At 37.0% G+C, this 25,389-nt stretch overlaps 1 protein-coding gene across 4 annotated transcripts; it reads left to right on the forward strand.

The window, feature by feature from the left end:
• Window positions 1-669: 669 nt before the first annotated feature.
• On the forward strand, window positions 670-24,682 carry LOC111321737 (AT-rich interactive domain-containing protein 3C). Of its 4 annotated transcripts, none has more exons than XM_088755906.1 (9): window positions 670-1,685; window positions 9,133-9,280; window positions 11,403-11,789; window positions 18,416-18,488; window positions 20,607-20,701; window positions 20,816-20,904; window positions 21,347-21,608; window positions 21,875-22,127; window positions 22,480-24,682. In XM_088755906.1, exons 2-9 carry the CDS (start codon window positions 9,143-9,145, stop codon window positions 22,686-22,688), a joined length of 1,506 nt encoding a protein of 501 aa, XP_088612032.1. In that variant the 5' UTR covers window positions 670-1,685; window positions 9,133-9,142; the 3' UTR covers window positions 22,689-24,682. The 4 variants fall into 4 exon arrangements, with proteins under 4 accessions (XP_088612032.1, XP_022780438.2, XP_088612033.1 ...); XM_022924703.2 differs by lacking the exon at window positions 670-1,685 and adding an exon at window positions 3,155-3,230; XM_088755907.1 differs by lacking the exon at window positions 670-1,685 and adding an exon at window positions 7,624-7,707.
• The last annotated feature ends 707 nt before the right edge of the window (window positions 24,683-25,389 follow it).

The following is a 25,389-nucleotide window of genomic DNA, read 5'->3' on the forward strand; positions in this document are numbered from 1 at the left end:
GTTAGAACTGATCGAGCAGAGAATTATTTTAGAGATTAAAAAATAATTTTGACAAATATACCAGAGTTGTAGTTTAGAAAAGTAGCACGTAAAGAGAGTGTCTCTTAATTAAGTACTACATAATAGTGTCAATGGCATACGCCTCTCTTATTGCACTAATCAGTTCGTGTAGTGTTAGCTGTATGGAAAACATTTGCTTTATGCGTTAAAAATAATTGTCAGATTTTGGCTTCCATTCATTCACATAACGAGTTCCACGTGTGTAAATTGAAAGTTGGTTCACCGCGGGAAAGCACGCTTCTACTGCACATACGGAACATCTTAACTTTCCTTTTACGTCCTTTTATCAAAATATGATGCTTTCAAGTCTTAAAAATGTCGTACTGTACATTGAGTCATATCAGAGTGAATCCTTCTGATCTCCAGAGTGGTCAATCTTTTGATTACTAATCAGTAATAAACCTTCCATAAGCTTTTCTCTCTCGGCTCTACTTAAAAAGTTGGCTGCAATGTATTTCAATCATAAACAAATCAATCGCCAGGTAATTAATAATTGCAAGCACTAGACGATCAGACGATGATAAAAACGGAACGGAATGCCGCAGGAATATAATAGAACAGGTGAAAGTGACTGTTGTCGGTGGTGATGACTGACGTTTCGACAATCTGTGCGGAAGTCATCATCAGAGTCAAGTGAATAGTTGTTGTCAGTAGAATAGAACAGGCAAGGCTTTTAAATCATCTGCTGATGTTGATGAAATCGACTGAGTGAACTAAACGATGGGCGAAGTGGACGGTGCATGCCTTACAAAGAAAACAAAAACCGGTGTTATCGTCGCAGATTAAAAGGGATACTGCCAGTTCACAACTGAGGTAAGGTCAGTGACGAGTGATGGTAGAAGCTCCCATATTCCATGCAAACGGCTGGAACAATTAATAACAGCGTCAACCAGACGCCTGCGAGTTTCATCGTGTCATGGATCTCTCTATTAAGGTACAATAGAGGTTTAAGCTACTTTCATCCGTTTTAAATCATTTACATATGATGGTCCTGGAAGGTTCTGTATTTTACTGATAGCTAGGAGGAAAATTGCTGTAATCTATTAAAGGATCAGGGGTAAGGTCCAGACGTACCAAGGCATTGAATGACTTCTCCTCCTAATTTCATTGCAGTTGATTGGAGTTTGATAAAGGTTCTTGTAAAGTTCCCGGCTGTCGCGTGCTTCCCCACTGCCGATAGAACCTTGCTTTTGAGAGGGTTTACAGAGTTTCTGTCGTCATGGTGACCCTCCACAGCATTCTGAAATCAATGAGTAAAAAGTAGGAAAATGATCTGCACAGGATTAGGAAAATTGGAAATTACATCAGTGGCTGCAGTTTCACAAATAACTGCTTTTACAGCCTACGACTAACCAGAACACTCACGTGTTTGCCATAATAGGTGGCTCGATCTTTGTTTCAAACGTTAACGGCCCTTCCTTTGTTTCCCGCATGCGCGAGGAAGTTGAAGCAATAACCGATACTCCAGCAGCGTTTGTTTTCAGGAGATCCACGATACGTTCCCAGATGAAAAGGATGTTCTAAGCAATCATTCGAGACAACGAAAATATCATACAGTTTGCACTTTCGGATACTATATGGATCTCGTTGCGTTGGGCACTCAGCTGAAACCTCGATTAAAGGTGGTAAGTTCCAAGAGAAACTGTAGGGCTGCGTGGACGGGGGTTTTTACAAGATAATTTGGTTTTTCATGACTCTACTGAGTTAATAATGTGAATCGGCCACCGTAAAGGGATTTTAGATATGACTTTTGAGCATTACTGAGTCCTTCAACAGAGCGAATCGAAAGACGAAGACGAAGACGAAGACAAAAATGAAGACAAAGACTAACAGCTAACGCTCGAAACGTCACCTTTAGAATCTGAGTCCTTTACGGTAGCCAGTTCATATTATCAAGTCAGTTGATAAGACCAGATTATCTGGTAAAAACCCCGAATACAATGTTCCTTCCAAGTAGAACTATCATAAGCACAAGAACAAGTTAAAAAGCTCTCACTTTTGAAGCAAAACTGTTGATTTTCAAACAGGGTGGGAACCTTTGTTCAAATTTCTGTGAAGTACGATTCTTGATCATAAATCCTTCCCTCGGGAAAAAAACCAGATTGTCAAATACCTCAAAAGAGTAGACACGAGAGGGAGGAAGGAGTCAGGGTTTCCTAACACAGAGTTTTAATTCTCGCTTCTGTCATTCTAATGTTTGTGGTAGCAAGCCTTTGAGACGTATAGCTGAGTCATCAATTTGCTTATCAGTTAAAATGCAAACTGCATTTTGGTAACTGGAAGCATGAGATCAGTGTTTCCTCACGCAACCTTTTCATAACTCAATGATTTGGCTGATTTAGCTGCACTTGCATCCGTACACAAGAGAACAGTGCCCTTGCGTTTTCATACATCTCATGTTGAGTATTTGTTTTGTTATAATCATTTCATCAACAATTAACAATCCTATTGGGCTCATTCAAAATGGTGATGAAGGCATTTAACGTAAAAAACTTGCACCCCTCTACGAATCCTTCAAATCTTGCGTAAGTTTCATTTTAGAAGTAGTATCCCACAGATATTTACTGATGGGCACTCTCTGGGGTCTTAAACAAGGAGTTTAAAATAATGGCTATCGATTGCCAAGCCTTTCGTGGTACAATTATCCAATTTTTCCAAATTTATACCCATGGGGAAGCGAGCCTCGTTGTAAATTGCAAGAGTCTTTGTATAATACTCCTTTCCTTTAATCGATCACTTTAAACCGATGGTTTGCTAATTATTCAAAAAAAGGTGGGGTGCAAATGGTAGAAATAGACACATGATAGGTTTTTTGTAAAAAAACAAAATTGTATTTACATCTAACTTATTGTTGTTGTCGACCACGAGACAAATCAACAATACCCAGCTAAGCAATGATGAGTAACACATCATCATTATGCAATGTGTACAAACAAGTTTTTCGTAGTCATTACAAAAATGAAAACGAATTTCAAATATTCAATTGTACCTCGCGTTCCCTTGAAGGACCCTATAAATTTTTCACGACTTTTTGCATGATTGATATTCATGATATTTCACCTGTCGGAGAATAATCTTCTGGCGGCATAACTCTTCCGCTCTCTCGAGATACTAATAATAATTACTGTAAGGGGCCGAGTCACGATTGAGGATATTCCTTTATCTGTTTGGTAAGTGTTTTGATTTAAAATTCAATTTAACTTCATCCATTTTTTTTTTCACCAAAGTTTGATCATGATTTACCAGTGTATTTTATATCGCGTGCGCGTCGAACTCGCTAAATACGGATTCGACGAAAGATCATGATTGTTTTTTATGTGTTCCAAACGATTTTGCTTGGAATTGATTCCTTGCGGTCAGTTGTGACCCTGAGTGGAGACAAATTAGCCAGCATGACTACAAAAATGCTGAATTCGAGTAAAACTTCTTAGAACGTGGAGAGTAAACAAAAACAGTTATTTGTCACGACCAGGTTTAACTTGTAATTGCGAAGTTCGTTTCGATACATATCAAGCATTAGATATGATTAAAGATTAATAATTAATTTCGAAAATACTGAAAAATATATGTATGTATACATACATATACCTATACCATAGGGAGCTTTTAGATTTTCATTCCAACTTATCCTTCTCTGTGTTCCTGGTATTTGTAACTCTATACGCGTTTACTTCACTGGTGCAAGTTAAAACAATCAGCGTAGCCTCTTTGTAGTTTTGTACGTATCATAACAACACCTTGATAATGGAAAGTCACTTTATATCAACGACACATGATATTGCAGAAAAGTGTAAAGGTTGCAATTTTTCGGGTAGTGTGTGTGCAATAAAAAAGGTCATTAAAACAGCCTCGTTTAACTTGCAGAACCTATCAGATGATGTGGTTTTCTTTTTCTGTATTTGAAAGACCTTAACGAAATGTTAGGAAAACAGTTACTATGGGTAACATGAAATCGTTTTTGGAATGGCCCGAGAGTATTTCTCTGCTAAGCCTCGAGCCAGAAATTGGCGAGGTTTACAGTCTTTCACCTTAGTTGTATGATGCGCTTTTTTAACTTCACACTTAGTTAACCAAAGAAAATTCCTGTGGCAAAACTGCGCAAACTTTGCGTGATTACAATGAAGTTTAACGCGGGTGCAAACAAAAGATTCTTCAAAATATCTTCCTGAACTGATAAAATGTATTTGAAAGACCTTAAGCTTTTATCAAAATGATTTCCTCTTGCCTTCATCTGCAATAAAAATAAGAAGATTTTTTCAAGACGATGAAATAAACCAACAGCAACATTTTGAGTCTTATTCTTAAAATTCTCCAGGCGAACTCGAACTAATTGATTGCAACCCTTTTAATTTTGATAAAGAAAGAAATGCTAATATAGATAGCTTTACTAATTAAGGATGACAGGTGAGTGTTTTATTTTGATCTATCAATTTTTTAACAAACCATGCTTTTACAGAAATATTTTAGCCCTGAGTGTATTGAAATTAAGTTTTTAGCTATTTTTGCCTATCGATGTCACTTATTGCTATTACTCTTATTTATCGAACGCGGATGAACGAGGATAAACACCCTTACTGTACGCATATTCAAATGAATCCTTGAAATGTTTTTAAGACGAATTTTTTATGAGAATTTCTCGCTCCTTAGTGATTATCCTTCCCGAATTTTATATGACTTTGCGCCGATTAAAAGCAAAGGTTGTTTTCAGACGCTAAATTTTAATACGCTGTTCAAGGTTTTAATTTAGGCATCGGACGCTTTGACGACTTCTCCATACGCATTGGGCTATATAATTGAGCAACACTGCCCGAGGAAGTTGGAATAGTCATTTAGCAGTTTGATATGATAAACTGTTTCGTTTAGCATATATTGACAATGACAGCTGCCGGAACCTTTCGCTCCTCCACTAAAATTTAGAGGATATTATTACGCGCACTACTGAGCAAGTCGCCAGTCAGCATAGGTATGCAGAACGAGAAATTCGCGCTCCGCATGGGTAGAGGAGAAACAGGGTAAGTATTCAAGTACGGTGTTAAGAAGAAGCCATAGGTTTAGTAAAGAGATATTAAACAGGTATGCTGCTACATGCTGTTCGGAGGGGGACTGGGTAAATGAGCCGTAACAAATTTACATTAGTTGTAGTTTTAATACAAAATGAAATATTATACAGTTGCTTATACATTATTTCATGAATCTATGCTGAATACTCACACCTCAGCTGACGGTTGATCTCAATTTAAGCCTCTTGTTATATATACGACCGTGTATCTTTAATAGATCCTTAGTTGGGTTTCATATGGGGTTATAGGCTTCCCCTACCCTGTCACCTTGAAAATTAAGTTTCCCGGCAGACCACGTCTCCGATCACGTAAATCACATCTTCGATTGCCGTGTTGCCAGCATGGTTGTCCTGATAGTGTAGTGGTCATCACACCCGACTAGTAACAGGGGGACGAGGGTTCAAATCCCGCTCAGGGCAAATTTTATTTTCAAACATTTATTCTATTTATATATATATAACACTGGGCGAGCTTCGTTGACCAAAGTAATGAGCTGGCCAATTATGTGGAAATTGAATGAAAACGTAGGGTTATTATCACAATTTTTCGCACACGTGTAAACCGGCTTAAAAAGGTTCATCCATTTATCTTGTAACAAAATTTGTCGGAGCATCTCGTGTAACAATATCTCCAAGGGCTTACTACGCTCGTTGTGTCAGAACACTTTCTTAGTAAAGGAACTCGGTCCGTCGGAATACATTTTAGAGAAAGAACGGCAAATTGAGCGTTTTTCTAGCAATTATTGCACAGTTTTCGTCTGTAGCGTTTAATACCAAAACAAAGGCTTCCTGATTGATGGATTTCGGTCAAAGCAAGGGGGAGGTAGTAGCCCGGTTCGCGTCGGAAAAAACGTCTGTTTAGCTTCAGCGAACCTCTATTACAGTTACCATGAGGGCGCGTGTTCACAACTTACTAACTCAAAAACTCAAGAGACTACGTAGATTTGCACGTGGCTGTAGCATTTCCTGTGCCTTTTTATTTTGATAATGATTACGTTTGCCGTTTCAAGTAGCGAGTGAGAACAGCCAAAGTTATCCGGCGTTAAGAAAGCTCACTGAGTTTTCGAGTCGAGCAGCTGCTGTTTCCAAACAGGGAAACAGTAGGTCAAATGAAGTCGTAATGGGCTTTTTACCGTTTGGGTTAAGCCCTCAGCAGTAACTTTACTGGATAACAATTATCTGATTTGATGTTTAGGAGCCAAACATGATAAGATTTTCAATAGCTATAGCGTGCCAGTTAAACCACAAATTATTTGTTTCTGAAGCCTTTCACGGTTTCCTCCGAGCAATATCATGGAAAAATTGACCGACAAAAGAACCCGGCTGAGTTAGTATATTTACCAGCGCCAAGTATGAAGTGACTCCGAGCTGCCTCGGGCAAGTTCAATAATGTTTAATTGCTCTCAGAGTTTTACCTTAACAATGAATTGAGTAATAGTGTTTTTGTGGCTAAAAAGCACAGTATGGTGCGATGCCGAAAAATGTTTGATGGGTTCATAACACACAGATGCGAATACTTAAAAATAACCTCTATAGACAATTTTTTTACTGTGGACGTTAAAAATCGTAGAAATTTCACAAGTTGTTCTTGTGCCACCAGCAAAAGCGCGCGGAGAATTATTACTTATTCCGTTTTAAGCTTTTGAAATATGACTGTCCTCAGTGACTCCAGAGTAATTGTACACTCCATTATTGGTCCGCCTTACAGAAAAAAGTTCTCTTCTGTTTTTTTTTTTTAGAAGACTTTTAGAAAATGTCTTCCAAATAAGATTAATAATGAGCTGGTGAAATCAAAGACTGGCACCAAATCGATGTCAGTACTCAATCACTTTAATACATTATGTCGTTGTCAATCTCCTCATGGCCAATAAGCTGACAAAATACTCAGGTAGATTGTCGAGAATTTCAAAAATATTCTCGAGATTCTTTCAGCTTATCCCTTATTTTCAAAACAGCTTTTCAGGTGGTACTAAGGCCTAGCTGCTGCTTTTATCAACCTGCTGACAACATGACACACAACAAAAGAAGTTTTTATATTGATAAATTTGAATGATTTTTTTCCGTGGTACATGCAACCTAAGAAATTCGCTGAGTTAAAGTTTAAAGTTTTCAGGTTTATTTGTAGGGAACTCGAAGAAGATACCTCTTATGATGGTCTGCAAAAGATATTTTCATTGTTCGTTCATATCATAAAGGAAAACGTTGAAATACAATAAACCGAGCTGAGTGTGAAAGAGGATCCCTATTATGGCTGGAAAAACTGCTTATTTGTTTCTTTGCTATTTTGTCTCATCATGATTAATAATACAGGATATCTAATGGCCTAACAGGTGTAGATATCTATTACGGCTGGTGCCTTTTTGAAAAGAACGCGACTCATACGGGCCTTGCGCGGCAACCTGTCCGTAGAGATTATTTTGCCTATTCACTTACACCCACGTGTCCTAAAAAGACCACTTGTTCAATACCATACTTTGCAATCGATCTGCTCTGACCGCTGTTGCGCGCGCGCGTGTGAGGGGACCTCCACCAGTCTCAGTCCTGATTTCGATTGCTTTGGATGTATGTGGTGCTGACAGTGTTGGACGGTAAGAACCTTGCCATTAGATTTCAGGTATTAGTGAAAATAGCCCATATAACCAAAACGTAAATGCAGTGTAAATACCACCGTAATTCGTATATAGCGCGCGTTCTTTAAGGACGTTAGCAACAGCATCTGTAGGTAGGGCTTAATTATATACTAGGTTATTCATGGCTGCCGAAAAGAGAACAATTAATTAATAACCTTACTCATGACAGAAAGAGTAAAATGACATTAATCCTAAAAAGCCACGAGTTTAGCTCAGCTGTAAAAGTCTGAACTCTCAGTACATTTTTTTTTCCCAGTGGGTATGTATAAATGAAATGTTTTACATCAGCTTGACCCTATAGCGTTGATTTCCTCCGTTCGATTGGTTAGCACGCGTCGCATTTCTAGGTGAAAGGCGCGCCGCCGCCAGTCAGTAGCTGCTATGAGCCTGGCCGACACCAACCAAATCAAATGTTTTTTTTATTACGGGGAGGTACTATCGTTAACATTTAGTTTCGCGGTATTTCTAATTAAACTCCAGTTGTGTTTCTTAATGTTTAGATGGCTCAGATTGATAATCTGCTAATTTTTCCATTGCCCCTAAAAGCATTCAATGACTGTAGTTTCTTCAAACGGGGATAAATGACATCCTGTACAAGCCTTGAAGACCATTAGCCGGCAGAACATGTCAAAAAACTCGACTATTATTTTCCATTTATCAGAATGTTAACCCGCAGGTTCTCATTTGTCGAATTAAATGGTTCTTTCAAGCAGGTTCACTTATTACGAATTCATTAGCAAATGGCGAGATTCTAAAAGGAATATAAGCTTTATTAATTTTCGCGCGGAACGGATGACGTCACGATGTTATTTTTACTGGAGAAAATTGGATTATTATATATCTTCGCCTGTCAATATCATATATTTCGCTCAAAGAACACGTCCTTTCTGATATTCGTTTTCTTTAATTCCGAAACTTTCTTACTCACTGTTTTCGAAATCTTTTCAGCTTGGTACGCTTGTTTGTTATCACGGGGGACATATTTCAGTTATGAAACCATCCATTCCGTGAATAAAGTAAATTCATTATTTTATAGATTACATTACTAACTAGATACGGCATTTTATCCCGTAACCCACAGGCTACAATCAACGTATTTAACACCTTTGAAAGGCCATGCTTTGTGCACATGGCCTTTCGCCATTGGCACACTGATGAGTACAATACAAATGATCGAGTTACCCGGCCCGGCTTTTTCTAAGTCAAACTAGCGTAACAGGTAATGGGCCGATTTGATTTAAATGTGTTTCTCAGTCCCTTTGTAAATAATGCCACACCTGGCCTGTTTTTAATTTGCGGCGAGAATTGATATAAAAATTTTTTATATATATAAAGCCGCGCGCATGTACCGCTTGACAAATTAATTTTGATCTTTCTCTCTAGTCATCAAATTATGACCGAGATGTTCGGCTCGAAAGATGACTTCAGTTGCCCGAAATTTGCGACGGCTGAGAGTTACATTGGAATTTTGTCAACTTATCGCGGAAGGATACATCACTCCAAACTTGCCCGTAAAGGCCCGGATTCAACGGTGAGTTTGACCAAGGGAGTGAGAGCCGCAATTTTATTTCACTGCCGCTTATGTAAACACTATTGAATGCACACACCCTGTTGGTATTGTATGGCGATTAGAGATGTCAAATTGTGCCATTTTATACCTCAGAATCCCTCTTTGTCATGTGCGACATGAACTAACGCAGTGGTGGAGCTCGGAGGGGACCGATGGAATTGGCCTTAATGTAAATTTTTATCCTGAAAGTTTTTTAACTTGTAGAGAACAGATTAATGCTGGTCTTACTGTTATCATTTTGGGTGAACTCCACTGAGATCCAACGAGAAATATGCGCTCGCGTTCACGAAAAATTATTTCTCGCGCGGTTGATTTCTGAGACCGTTCCAAATATTTTGGAAAAAAAATTATAAGAATTAAGGAAAACTGGCCGTGATTAATTAAAGCTGTGATCATTAGGAAAATGTTGGCCATGGTTATTAAGTTTGCTTATCCAAGCTGCGTTAGTGAGGAGCTCATCAAACTAAATTGTTTTGACGGCGCAAATTGAAATGTATCTTATATGGATTTTAGGCCGCAGTGAATGCCATGGAAAATTATTAATTTGATTGGACACAACTTGAGCTAAACTACACTCTAATATTTGGCATTTCCTTTCCCCGTGGCTTTTTTAATATCAGTCACAGGCTGACAAACATAAGTGCTTCCGATGTTTACAAAAGAATATCATACTTTATTTTTTCAAAGTTGTTGCATTTAATATGTAGATTTCCCTGGTAACAATAAATTCGCCGATTGCAATGTAACGTACAAATTGTCAAATCCCTTTCGAAGACGACTTTCTGTTAGCATATTGACATTTATAAAGGGTATATAGATTCGAGCATTGAAGAGAGCTTGACTAATCTTCATAGCCAAGAGATTAACATTTTTGTCGCTGTTTATCTGACAGGAAAAAACAAGACAAATAAAAGATCGTTTCACCAAAATAGATACAGGGTCTAGCTTTGTATTCTAATTGGAGCATTCTGGCGTAACAAGTATTAATAGGAAAGAAGTTTTCTTATCGCACGGGTGGAAGCTTTCATTATTATTAGCGCGCGAAAACAGTCAGAGATAAGGATAGAGAAGTATTACTTGATTAATTATCGCCAAGCTCTTGCATTTATAATTCGCAGCTGCTTTCAATAATTCTATTCTTGTTTGAGGACAGAGAAAAAAAAACACAGTTACGCTTTCTGAATTAATCGAACTTCGAAGATTTCAACGAAAGAAAAAAATAAAGTTACGATTTCATTTCTAAATTTGTGATCAGTGGACTGGTGGCGATGTTCGAATAGAGACGAATGCGTTTTCTTTTGCAACCACACAAAGCCACCCATATCGCAAAAACAAAGATGATTAATTTTTTTTCTTTTCTAAAGGCTGAGAAGCTGAAAATTAATAATACGGAAAGAACAACAACAATTTTACAATTTTGGGACAAAATAAACCGAGATCCAGGGGAGACAAACCTTTTCAATTTCTTTTGTTGACAATTTTTGAATGCATAACAAATAGAAATGCTTGAAGATGGTTGATTGAAAGACGATCCTTTATTAGTTCGGGAAAGAATTAATTGTAATCTCCAAAAAACATTAATAAATACAATGATTAATTCCACTGGCGCGTCGAGTTTTATGGTCACGTGGCCTAACTTAATTGGTGATAATTAATTACAGTGAGAAATCGAATCTGCTTGGCGGACATTGCGCATGTCATAATTGTTGATTTCAATGGAATGCCCCATCAAAGATGTGTCATTCGATGTTTGAACTCCAACTGGTCGAGTTATGTCTTCGGAAATTTTGTCGGCCAATACGGATCACTTCCAGGAAATAGGCTTTTTATGAAACCCCCGTGATTATTAAAATTAAATTTTTGTAGAGCGGAACGTTGGAGCCATGGAAAAGGGGTCAACTGAATCACAACAGAAGCGTAGCGTTGTAAGTCCGTGTTTTGTCGTCCCCTGATTTGCATTTTCATTTGATAGCTAATCTATTGATTAATTAAAATGGAAAGTGTTTATGATCTCGTAGCCTGAGGTCGCGTTTCTTTCATTCATCTCTTCCTGTGTTTGTAAAGTTGTAACATGCTTTTGCAGTCCTCCGCCGATCGAGATGGACTGCGGACGGACCGTGACATCAAGCGGGAATCATCCTCTCCGCAGACATTCAAGCATCATCGCTCGTCGTTGTCGAGCGGTTCCGTGGAAAGCCGGATGGCGGAACTTGATGATATTCAACGGTCAATGGAAGTGGAGGAAACGGAGGAGGAAAGCTTTGAGGAGGAGAGGTTTAAATCGCGAGAACATTACGATACGGACTCCGATAGTGTCTCTAGTGGGCGCGAAGCCGCATCATATCAACAAGGAGCTCGCGTGCAGAGTCAACAGCCCCCTTCCCCGGTAGAAACTTACATCAACAACAGTGTCAGCGGGGTAGACAGAATTCCTACTCACGAATGGACCTTTGAGGAACAGTTCAAGCAAGTAAGTGCTGCATGTTTCATTTAAACCCTCTGATGGTTTGATTTTCTCTAGCAGAAATCTAAGCCGCAAACATTTTTTGGTTTTACATCTCGAGGACCATCATTAATCAACTTTGCTTCGTAAAAAGTTGACACATCTCAAGCGAATATTAATAATTATTGTTCCAAACAAATCCAGCTTTCGCAGCTTTAATCGATTTATTCATTCCCGTGTTGTATTCAAGTGAATTCCAGCGTTCAATGTCTCCGCGAGCACCATTTGAGCTTATACATTTAGCGTCTTTGTCGACGGACGCTAATCTCTCTTTCTAAATCGTTCTTTAATAGAAGGTGAGTTATGGGTAGCGGTGCATATTTTGCCGGCGTGTTTGACACGACGATTTTGTTTCTTTATGACATTTTGACAACGAGCGTTTTTAATTTTCTACCTTCGGGGGCCGCTCCGTGCGATCTTTGCCGTATTCTCGAAGAACATAATAACAAGACTTAGAATGAAACGTAGGATTATAAGGGTGTGTAGAAGTTATGATACTGGCCTTGATAAAACGGTGATTTGGGAGTTTGACGCGCGAATATCGGCTTTATTGAATTAGTGGGTCATAGAATGTGTAGTTTTAATTAACCTATGATACAAATTTGCATACCTGGCTTATCACCTGGGCGAAATGAAATATTGTATTTGTCATAAGAAATTGAAGGCAGAAGAATATTTAGCTCGGTTTTATTTAATAGCAGATAAGTTCTTAGTTACTTGTACCAGAAAGGGGAATAATTTTTTTCTTGACTTTTACCTTGGATTATGCTGTAACTTGTTATTATCTGTAACCTACAAAGATACATGTAAGCTACACAACAATACTGCCTTCAATTAATATTTAATAATAAGCCAGAGTTAATATAGGCCCTTGGCAATTGCAAAGTTGGATTACAGCTCTTTTTAGGTGGCAGGTTGACCCGCCACCTGTCACTCATACAGCTTGTCATTTTTAGTCTCACTGTATTTTTTTGGCAAATACTGATTGGCCACCAAACTTTGGATATTGTGTGGTGTGTCACAGCTTAGGAATCATTCATGACCTTTATAAAGTCTATTTGACACGAGATATCTACAGCAGATGGATAAGTTAATGGCCGTCTTGGCGGAAAATATACTGGCAGTCATTAGATGTGGGCTCACTGAATAGGCAAGGATATTTACCTCCATTTTAATAGATATTGTAAATTATTGTCAGATACAACATCCTGTTTCTTTTCACGAACAAACAAGCCCCAGCTTCAATTTGACACTGTAATTAAAACTCTCAATGCTGCATGGAGTGTAAAAACTTTCTTGGAGGTAATATGCCTGCTGTTTTTCTGTGTTCAGTGATTGTAATTTGACATCCATCCAGTGAAATTTGAGGTGCTCGTATTCGTGAATGCATTACTTTTATTTCAACATAATCCTCAAGTCATCTTTAATAAAGCTTTTAATCTTCTTAAGTATTTCTAAGATATTCTTTGTAGTTCTTCTTTGATAAAATCAATAGGTATATCTTTCAAATGGAAGCTATGGCATATTGCTCCTACTCTTTCATTTGCTGAAAGCCGTTACATTATTTTAGAACTGGCAAGAAAAAATGATGGAGTTCCACCTTTCCTGGTAATTAATCTTTAAGCACTTCTCAATTTCACTTCTTTGAATCCCTCTCAAAAACAGTATTTAAGGTGAAAAATTATTTCTGTGAGAATTGTTTATTAGTTTTGATCTCCAACACTAGGAAGTGTAATGTTTTATCTCTAGTGTGCTGCATGATTGAATTTAACTGCCATATGTGTTTCGTGATTTCTTAAAATAAGTTACTTTTTTGGGTTTACCTGTTACTAATTTTTGCACCATTTATCAAAACTTCATTAGTCAAGCTGCTGGATATCTGGATATAATGCTAGCAACACATGTTGATTCAATCAAATGATATTTTTAGAGAGCTATCATTCATGTATGTTTCATTGATCTTGCATGGTTAATTTATTGGAGACTTCAAAACTTCTTGGGATTTCATTGAAAAACCCTTCAATGGTATCTGTGAGAAAGAAAATAGAACAAAATAACCCTTAGTTTCAGTACTTGTGCAAAGTTGATAGAATGCATTTGTGAATATTAAATGTTGCGTTTGAGAAGAAGTTTAAGCAATAAGAAGCCAATATTACAATTCAGTTTTGTTATGATCAGATGGCTGCAATATTGCTTTTGCAGTCTAACTTGTTAGTAATGAAAACAAACTAAGTGGTGTTTAGGTTAAACATGCGTTTTCATCCAAGTTCAAAATGCAAAATTTCCGTAAAGATTAGTTTTAGAGAGAGTTTGGAAAGGCGATATGTTTTTGTAACACAAATGCATGCATTAGGTGTATGTAGAATAATGATTAATCATTTCCTAGTATATTAGCATGAATGGCTTGTAACCTGAAAGAAGGAGTGAATGATGTTCTAACATGCTCAGATGATGAATCAATATCAATTGAGAATGCAAAGAACCGGAAGAATCTGATTTAAGTATTGTCACCTGCATGGTTCTGCTGTCTGCATATTAAGTTTGTTTTGATTTTAATCAGTTCATTTGGCTGTAGATATTTGTTAAATACCCCATTTGTGATTATAGTTGTCAAGGTTGGTTTTCTGGGATAGTGATGAAGATTTTCTTTACAAAGCTCTTAACTTAGTAGGACAAGAACATGCAGCAAATAAGAATGGTGAAGGAGATCACATCTTCATGAATAAATGTTAGGACCCATCTATCTTCTAGCATAGCAAAGCAAATTGATACAGTCCCACAGATCTGCCAACTTCCAAACAGGAAGACATTAGTGTATAAGGGTGGTTCTAACTTGTCTGTAAAGTAAGTTGTCAGTATCAGTTTGCAAAAATGTGTATTGTTTGCATCTACTTTCAGTCCACCGAGTAAGATTGGAACTTAAAGAAGTAAAAGAATGCACATTCCCTCATAGTTAATATATTAACGTTCCTTTATTTAATTTTTTTTTTGTGGTTTAATTCTCCTAAATTGACCTTTGTGGTTGTTATTGTTGACAGCTAGCCAAATAGTTCGAATTAGCACTAAGTTACTAGCACACTCTCATATCCTAATACATAGCATGGTTACAAATATTAGCACAACTTTTTGGCTACAATTTCAAAAGAGCCGCTCGTGACTAGTTGAATTTACGACCTACTTCAAAGTACTTAAGGATAGTTTTCTGCCAAGTTTGTGGTGAAACTGATAACCATCCTGTGTGAATTGATCTGTATCAGTCAAAAGGTCATAATACATTTCTAAACTTGTATGGTTAAGAAATTTAAGGGCCAGATTAACCCTGGGAGAAATTGTATTTTGTATCCTCTAATGTCATTATTATATTGGACTTCAGCATTTTTGAAAAGTTTTAATTTTGTTATAGAAAACTTGCAGGGCTTATTTTACAGTTAATCCGCTGATTAGCTTTGTGATGCAAGTTGATGTCTGTGTTCAACTGACCATTAACTACGATCATACTGGTTCGTGTCTATCAAGGTCCATTAGCGTGCTCAATGGTGTGACTGATTATATACCTAACAATAAAGCTTGTCTTTTCCCCTATATAGGTATATAACTGTCTGGAAGTACCTTTGTTGCATTAATACACTTGAATAAAAATAGTTTTGTAGACTGAGGTCAGAAGACACTATAATGCAAGTCATTTATTCACTCGATAGCACTCATGAAAGGCAGTCAATAGAGGGGCACAACAATGCGAGAAAGCTAAATAGCTGTCCTTCTATAGTGTGCACTTTAAGATGCACATGTATTTGGCACTTGATCATACATGATGAAATTAATTTTTTGCATAGAGAACATAATCAGCTGGCCTAAATAGCACAAAAGTTAGTGAAATATTTCATATATTTCTCTGTTTTAATTTCTTGTCAAAGAACTTGCATTGGACTTAAATTAGTTACAAGGGATAATAAAGTTCCTGTCTTTTTGGTATAGTGTAGGGCCATTTGTATTTCCAGCTTCATAATGATGCTAACCAACCAGCCAAAAGCTTCTAAAAGCTAATATTTTGTTAATTTCATTTGATATGATTGAACCTTGGAGCATTTCGTTATAGTTAGTCAGGATTTCCTATCATGATTGTTGCACATTAAGCATGCTGAGCAACACAATTGAACAGTTAACTGGCATAAATCTGCCAGAATAAATTTTTATGATTGACTGACTGAGTCATTGAGTATATTGATGAAATAAACAAAATTTTTTGAATTTTTCATTTTTGATCTGACTATGGTTAACAGTTTTGTAATTCTAAGAATTTGCTAACAAAAGATGACATTGAAGTTTTTGTTTTGAGGAAAGATTGTTGGTGGACCTTTCAGTTCTTGAGTCTTCAGAGTAGATCTTAGATTTCAGTGAATTGAAATGAAAACTTGTCATAAATTTGAATGTAAATCATTATTTTATGATGCTGGTAAAATTCCCCAAGCTAGATCAAATCAGTGTAAACACTTGGACAAGTTAATTAAGGATTACTACCACTTGAAAATCCAATTTGATTGTCTGAGAATTCCTTGTTAGGAATGGAACAGCATACATATTCCATTTGAGTTTACCAGAAAACCCAAAAATGGAAAATAATCATGGCGCCAGGCACATTATAAGTATCAACAAAGTCAACAAGGGTTAACATCTCCATTTGGAACTCAGCTGTTGCTTGATATATTTTTGATAATTTTTTTTCGAAAAAGTACACTATTTTTTGAAAAAATGAATGCAAACATACTTATATTGCAGCTACTCTAGCTGGTTTGTAGGTATTCCACTCAAATAGTGATAGATAATCATTCAGATTAAACATGAAATCATATAAAACTGTCTCTGGCAGGGGTCAATATCAGAATATTACAAAAAAGCATTGTTGAAAAGTGAAACTCAAACCTATTGATTACCAAAATAAAGAACCAAATTTAGCCAGTAACCAGAGCTGTATTTAAACAAGGGACCTCTGTGTTGTGAGTACAGTGTGATACCATGCAAAGTTATAGTTATAAAAAAGGGTGCTCCAGATTGGACAGAATACTCGAACAGGGATCATACAAGAAACCTACATTGCGTGTGAGACTTCGATGTTTTTTTAGATGCACTTTTAAAGGCAATATGCCTCAGATATGGATGTAGATGTGACTGTATATTACTCACTTTACTATTTTTGAACTTGAAATTGCCAGCACATTACCAAATAAATAGCAATTGAGGAACCTTGAATAGCATTGCCCTTCAAAATGCACATATATGCTTGACTGTTCTGTCTTTCCACACTAAATGCTGTATACATTCAATATACTAGGAAAAAGTACCCACATTTTTTATGTGAAGTGCATATGAGCTACCAAATATCACCCATTAGCCTAATGGAACTGATCTCTTCCCAAGTTGATGTGTTTTTCTTTACTCTGATTACCTGCTGTGACTTGTGAGTTAAAAGAACGGTGGTTTTCTTAATAGGAAATTTGCACATTTCATAACATTATTTGATAGCCCACTCTTGTTGTCATTCGACTTCTACACTTATGGTGATTACCATAAACATTCCTGATATTACAACTGTATGTATGTCAGAGTATCAAAGCAATACCTTGTTGTTATTATATTTAATGATTTGATATCAAAATTTAGAGATGTTGGGGTCAGTATCATAAATATTAGGTATGAGAAATGAAGCTTTGTAATCTTTAATAAGTAGAGGGTGGTTTTCTCTATATTGTGAGGAGCAAACAAAAGCAACAAGAATACATATTTAATTTGACAAAATAAAGATCACACAGGGTCAGGAATAATGATGGATCAAACTTAAATCACATGTTGGGCTGTTTTGATTTCATTTTTAGTTGTTGTTGAGTAAAATGAGATGAAGCATTTATTGGAATACAGTTATTAAAATTTAGGTATAATTTAAATAATTTGAACACTCATATTACCTGTTGCATGTAAAATTTGTGTTGTGGAATCCTTGTCATATATGAGTTAATTTTTGCCCAAGTTAGAGCTGTAAAACGTGATACAAGGACTATGTTACACCACAGTATTTTAAATGCAACATAGCCGTGTATCCCATGAAAAGGGGCTATTAATTAGAGATCTTCCTGTTGGCCAGAAGAAGTCTATATTAATTAAATTTTCCTGTACTTTATATTTGAAAATACAAGTGTCAGTTTTCAGTTCATGATACTTTTATTATAACCTAAGGATTGCTAAATGATTATGTCTGTGGCGTACTTCTAACCGACTTATGGATAGCGAAACGCTTTGGCTCTGTTTATCATATCATTAATTTGGTTTTATCAACTGACTTGATAAATGTAAAATTGCCACCATATAGAGTTTCTAAACTGACGTTTCAAACTTTAGCCCTTCGTCAGAGCGATGAACAAAGAGCTAACTCTCGAAACATCAGCTTAAAAACTCTACGGTGGCCATTTTATATTATCAAACTCATTTGATAAAACCAACTATCTTGTTATACTCTCCCACAGACGTAGCACCACTGTTACATAAGAAACTTACCCCTTTATTCATGTATCTTATCGTTCGTTTTGTTTCTATTTTTTAAGCTGTACGAGTTGGGTACTGAGCCAGAAAGGAAAGAATTTTTGGATGATTTGTTTACGTTTATGCAGAAAAGAGGTAAGATAGTCTGAAACTTTCCATCTAGTGGTCAGATGATGCCAGGAAATTCGTCATTATTTCTGCTTTGTAAATGGTTGCAGGAGTTCTTCCCTGGCCGTTAAAATGTTGCATATTTCATAAAGCTTAAGTGAGCTTATTAAATGCACAAACTTTTGCATGAAGGGAGACGCATTTCTTGCGAACGAATCAACCAACTACAATATGATCGATCCAGAAACTTATTTTTGAATGAATAAAATTAATTAGCCGCCTCCCGGTTAGCTCAATAGTCCATTTTACAGTTGTGTGCTTGGTTGCCAAGCCTTTGAACGGGAGTGAGGCTAGAGATGACCTTGTTATGATACAAACCTTGCTGCCTTTCAAATGTAAATCACTTTATATAAGAACGATCCTTCGCAGTAAAGCACTATTTGAGCAATAGTGGAAATCAGACCTGAAAAAAATTTCAGGCCTGTACGGGATTCGTGGTTCGAATCCCGTACAGGCCTGAAATTTTTTTCAGGTCTGATTTCCACTATTGCTCAAATAGTGCTTTACTGCGAAGGATCGTTCTTATATACGTCTCATAACCGCAGTTCACTCATATGTTTCATATGTTTGTTGTTGTAAATCACTTTGTTATCATGCTAACTAGATATAGGTCTCTATCACAACAAGGTCATCTTTAGCCTCACTCTGAATCAAAGGCTTGGCAACTAAGTACACAACTGTAAAATGGCCTATTGGTTAGTCTAAGAGCGCTGGACTGTTGTGCAGGAAGTCGAGGTCGATGGTTCGAGCCCCGGCCGGACCAACACTCAAGGTCTTAAAAAACTGAGGAGAATGCGCTACCTTTCTATAATATCAAGAAATGAATAGACATTCTAGTCTTCTCGGATAAGGACGAATAAACCATAGGTCCCGTCTCCTGGATCTAGTAATTAGTTAATTTGGTTAGGCAGGGGACGTTAAAGAACCCACTCACGAGATTACTGTGATGTGGTCTGGTCTGTTTACTGGGAATTGGGGGGGAGGGGGCATCTTCCTTCGATTGTTTGTAAACTGCTGATGCAGTCCGGCCAAAGTCCCCCGAAAAGTGTTGTGATGCGCATTTGATCATATCCACATGTTAATTTGCGAAATATAAATATTAAATCATTATTATTATTATTATTATTATTATTATTATTATTATTATTATAAAATTGAAAGTCCCGCACAGTTGAGCATGATTTTGATACATAAATTTAAATGATGAAGATGCCAACCTACCTGGTTGTCTTTTAACAACCTGGAGTCACATCGAAAGATCATAAAACGTTTGAATTTTTTTTTTGCTTTAACATTACCATTTTATGGTGGTAAAAAAATTCATGACTACCATACTAAAACCTAAAAATTCTAATCCTAACAAGTTTGTTTACCGAGTCCCTCAGAGAATAGTTTGATTCATTTCGCTTTATAAATTTAGACTTGAGATATTCGGGAACCAGCCCGTTTAAAGACTTGAAAACCATTAAGGCGGTCTGAATTTGACGTTGAGATTTCAAGTCTTTCCAGCTAAGTTTTTGAAACAAAGAATCAACATCTACGTCATAGTTTGATGAAGTTAATACACGCACTGTAGCACGGTTTTGTAGTTTTTGTAGCTTGTTAGATAAAGTTTTGCCACAATTACCCCAGACTAGGCTGCAGTGATCAAAAGGAGAAGTGAGCTGTATATACTGAGCAGGGTGGACTGAGGCACAAATGGCTTAACTCGCTATATGGCTCCAATTGCAGAAGCGAACTTTTTACTCAGCTTTTACTCAGCTGTGGGAATGCCACATTAGATTTTCATCGATATATATTCCAAGTGATTTCAAAAAGGAAACTTGTTCAATCAGAACGTTATCAACGCAGTGTCTCAGATAGAGTACTTTAAAATCTTTGCCTGGAGCCGATCAATATAAATTCAGTTTTTGTAGCGTTCACGGTAAGTCAGTTAGACACAAGCCATTTGCTTAGCTTTTCAAGGTCGTGAGATTTTTTGTGGTTAGCGGCGGTGGAAGAATTTGATAGGAAACCTTGTACTTGTGACAGGGTAAAAATTTTTATTTTTGTTTTAATGACATACGTTTTGATTTTTTTAAATAGGTACTCCAGTAAACAGAGTTCCCATAATGGCTAAGCAAACATTAGATCTCTTCAAACTGTTCAAACTTGTCGTTGAAAAGGGAGGGCTTGTCGAGGTGAGCGACGCTGGAAATTTTCGTTTCAGTATTTGATACTTTATACCTTCGTGCTTTCTATATTCTGTCTACGATTCCTCGTTGAATTCGGTGTTGCTTAATCTTATTTTCTAGGTAATAAACAAGAAAATCTGGCGTGAGATTATTAAAGGACTCAGTCTTCCAGCATCAGTTACGAGTGCAGCTTTCACGCTTCGAACACAGTGAGTAAAGTTCCATAAGTATGAGCTTTTTATTTTTGTTATTCTATTTTGAATTGTTGAAAAGTGTGATTAAATAGACCGTCACATACAATATGATTTCAAAGAAATTTTGATAGTCTTGGATGCAAAGTGGTGTTGGATTGGTTTTGCTGTGCTTCGCTTTTTGATTGATCACGAAAACTCGCATCTCCCTCTCAGCCAATCAGATTCAAAACTATATGACTATGTGTGATAGTTTGATGAGTTTTCCCGTGCTTAAGATACTTGATTAGTCTTCAATTTGAATCCTCATCACTTCACTGTGATGGACTTTGACAAGAGCCTCAAATGAATTGCGCTTTGTTACCTTACATAGACTTGTACACGAAATTTTCAAACAATTTTCCCAATTCTTTCATTTACTTTTGTAATACTATTTATTCATTAAGACTTTTTACGCTAGATACATGAAATATCTATATCCATATGAATGCTCAAAGAAGAAGCTATCCTCTCCAGCCGAACTTCAAGCAGCTATTGACGGAAACCGTCGTGATAGCCGAAGATCATTCGGCTCGTTTCTGTCCCAAGCCGTGCCATCGGACGGCCCACATCCATACAACAGTCCAAGTCCAACAACAACACCGCCTGCCTTTACGTCCAGCAACACCTCTCCAGGGCTTCCTCATAGGTCTAGTCCAGGCCCTTCAGCTTCCAACCATGACGTGAGTTATCCCTCCAAATTCAGTTTATTGTTTATAACCAAGTACTTCTGGTGAACAATATAAGGCTGGTAATAACTGAAGATAAATTTGCTAGTTTTTATAAAACAGTAGTTGCTTATTTCAAGGAGCTTTTGTTAAAAAAGAATTGTTGAGAGCAACTTTTTTCGTTTTGGTTGTTTTGCTTTTAACAAGAACTTGTTCGCAAAGTTATGATAGTTGTACCTTAAAGGTGCCGTCCCAAATATGATAATCATCTTCTTTTAAAGGTGCATGTACCTCCATCAGTCCATGGTAACAATGGCGTTGCTATGCTTCACTCTCCGGGCGTTGTTCAATACAGCCCTAAGCGTTCGTCGAGCGTGACCGAGGTGACGTCACGAGGGGTTTCCTCGTCACCATCCGATGCGTCGCCATGCGGTTCACCAGTCAAGAAGTTTGCTGCGGTTAATGAACGAAGCAATAAACCAACACCGACTCAGCTTCCCTGGACACATATTAAAATACAAACTCAACCCAAAGGTAAAAATTCCTTTTTATCGCCTGGATTTATGTTTTCATTCCTGTTCTTCTCATACTTACTTGTAAGTGTTGAAATGCTTTTAACTTCTTCAAGGCAGAAGAGGGTATTACACCTAGTACTTATTCAAATTTAAGGCTCAGCCTCGAGATTCTAAATGTGCGTTTCCATAAGGTAGGTTCTTTTTGTACTCCAAAATTTCGCAAAGGGCATTATCACTAGAAATACAGCAAAATCTTCACTGAGCGTATATTTGGATAAAGACCAGAACATACGTGGCATCGTGTAGCGTAAAAACGACAAGGAGTGGGTGACTGCAAATCGATTAAAATCATTTCTCTTTCTCTTGCTCAGGTATGTCACAAGGCGGCCAGTTCCAGTTTCCAGATCCCGAACGATCATCACGCGGTCGCGAGCCGAGGCAGTTACCGCTGACTCTTCTGGACCAAGTGAGCGACAACTCATTGCTTGTGTCTGTAGAGCTCAATGGTGTGGTTTACCAAGGGGTTTTGTTTGCTCGGCAAAATCGACCGGACTCGCCGAGAAGTAACGAAGACTACTAACTCAAGTATGATGTTCCTACTCCTCAAATATATGGGCATTAGTGTAGGATTTAGAGCGGTTTTAGACTGACTTTTATAAAATTGAATTGCGATGTGAATGTAATTTGAGTCTTGCACGGTAAAACATGCGATTAGTGGAAGAAAGGTTAATAGCGCGAAAGACTGGCCATGCCTCACTCACATCTCACTGACTGTAGGGTCCAAGTGGCAGAACTTACATCTCAATGAAATCATAAAAACCATGACATGGTAGCCAGGAGCCGCTTTGTGTGTTAAATGCGTGTTAGTAAGTAGTGTGTAGAAAAAGGGTACTTCAAGTGACCACGTCCGCTTGACGTCACTAGACGGGCGTAGTCATTTCACTCTACCCTTTCACTGAGTTTTTGAGCCGCATATTCTTCAATAATTATCACCGTTAAGACTCACCTACATTTTTGTAAGTCAGTGTAGTTCGTAAGTCCTACCGGCCTCTTGATATCATCAGTTTATGATATTTCACGCAAGACGAGTATTATTCTAAAATTCGGTTACTTTTCAAATTTTTTTTTCGTATTGTATATTTATCTTCTTCATACCTAAGCTCTTCTGAAATGTTGACTTGTTCAGGAAATCCACCCCTAAACGAGAATTAGGGTAAATTTAACGTACAATGTAGCAATTTTATCATTGTCTTGTGAATGAGAAGCAAGATCAAACAAGTTTGAGTGTTTTGAGACAAAACGTTGGATTGTGATATCTGGTTCAGATTATTTTTTCTGCGAGTGCATTACATAAACCTGGTATATGATTTCAAATAAATCGGAAAAATGTTTGTCATATTTTGACTTTTTTGTACTTTGATATGAAATGTCGAGGAGAATGCCTCTTACTGAATATACTATAATGTTAATGTTTAAACCTAATTGTAAATCATTTCTCCTGTCGTATCTTTATATAGGGCTCCTTCGGAGACCTACTCAGTCTTGACTCTCTACCTTTAAAGAATACATGCACCCACTGTAAATACTTGACTTCCGGTTATAATGTTATTTTTCCTCTCCTGGTCATAGCTGGTAATATCTAAATTCTATTCGTGAATCTATACTGTTGTTACTATAATTTGGAGCGAAAAAGACATTCCTTTGCTGTAAAATAATTTCTATTACTACTTCGAGGGTGTTACTGCTGTTGCACCAGTTTTAAAACAAAAGAAAAAACCTGTACTTCTTCTCCCTTTTTTACGAATGCTGATCCCCATGCAGTTTTCTACGGCATTTCTATCGTAAAATTGTTTTGGGTTTTCTATTCACTTTGAATTTTCTTTTTGATCAATTCAAACGATTAATGGTAACACCCTCGACTTTGTATCTTTCGAGCTGTCCTATCGAAACTGTATTTGGAGAAGGGTGTACATTTAAAGGATAAACTTAATTTACTTATACGGAATTACTCTAGACTTGTTCTGTTACTGGCTCTTAGGTATTTGAATGCGTGTTAACATCCACACTATTATCATTATTGTAATAATGGTACGTAGAATATAGGTTGGTTAGTGTTTTTTTTTTTTTTTGTTATTATTGCGCCATATATTTAGCAGTGGCGTCAACTTACTTATTCCTCTGCGCTCTTTGGTGTGCTGTTTTAAAATGTTATTAATGCTGAGATTTTAATTTATCTTTTATTGTTTAATGCTAGAAAAACTACCCAAGAGATAAATCTTCGTATCTGTGATGATGATAATAAGATTCGTTTACCTTGTAGGTAGGAATATACTCGTCCATATATTCTAGTTAACTAGTTTTGTTCAAAACACTTTGTGGGGATTTTTATCGTCACCACCATCATCATCATCATCATCATTATCATCATTATTATTATTATTTTTATTATTATCATTACTTTAATATATACCGAATTCCGCTGAACGCATCGATCCTATGTGAATATTTTTATAACTGAATCAATAATGAAGGATTGCGTATGTACACATGTACAAATAAAAGTAACAGACCTTAGACTGTTTTGTTATTTACTGTAAGCTTTAATTCTCTACCTTGTGTTCCAAATCTCCTTCTCCACCTTGGAGTCCCTTTGGATGAAAAGGTCTTTTCATTTATCTCGCGTGCTCATCTAAAAAGAAGGGCCCGACTGCGTTAAAAGATTAAAACTAGGATTTGGGAATCACGGATCAGACAGGAAAAGAATGAGAAGGCTGGTAAAAAAAAAAAAAAAAAGAAAAAAAAAGAAAGAAAAAACTGTTTGGGGGGAATTAAAGTTGAAGAACGGGAACAGAACAGGAGAGAAAACCTGATTATTTCTCAGCTGCTGGGTCTTTTTCAGTGTAGCTAAATAAAGGAGTGCGACGAAACCCGCATAATGAAGACCACTGCTAAAAGTAAAAAAAGAATGAACAGCTTCAGATACAATGAAATATATGAAGTTCATATATTTTGAACTGCGGTAATAGATACGTATGATGCACGATCCTCGCAGTAGATAGCGCTATTTAAGCAATAGGAAAATCAGACCTGAAAAAACTGGGACCTGGCCTGCTCCCAGTTGGCTTGTTAGCTCGATTGGTAGAGCGCTGCACTAGTATCGCAGAGGTCAGTGGTTCGGGTCCCGTACAGGCCTGATTTTTTTCAGGTCTGATTTTCGCTATTGCTTAAATAGCGCTATCTACTGCATTATACGTAATGAACAGCTTGTCATCAACTTTGAG

The sequence above is a fragment of the Stylophora pistillata genome, chromosome 4 (genome assembly GCF_964205215.1).
Source record: "Stylophora pistillata chromosome 4, jaStyPist1.2, whole genome shotgun sequence".
Taxonomy (NCBI): Eukaryota; Metazoa; Cnidaria; class Anthozoa; order Scleractinia; family Pocilloporidae; genus Stylophora; species Stylophora pistillata.

Coding starts and splice junctions, on each gene's coding strand:
- LOC111321737 (XM_088755906.1), top strand. CDS start 9,143: ATGACCGAGATGTTCGGCTCGAAAGATGACTTCAGTTGCCCGAAATTT. Junction 21,609..21,874: donor CTTCAGCTTCCAACCATGAC/GTGAGTTATCCC, acceptor CTTCTTTTAAAG/GTGCATGTACCTCCATCAGT. Junction 22,128..22,479: donor AATACAAACTCAACCCAAAG/GTAAAAATTCCT, acceptor TCTCTTGCTCAG/GTATGTCACAAGGCGGCCAG.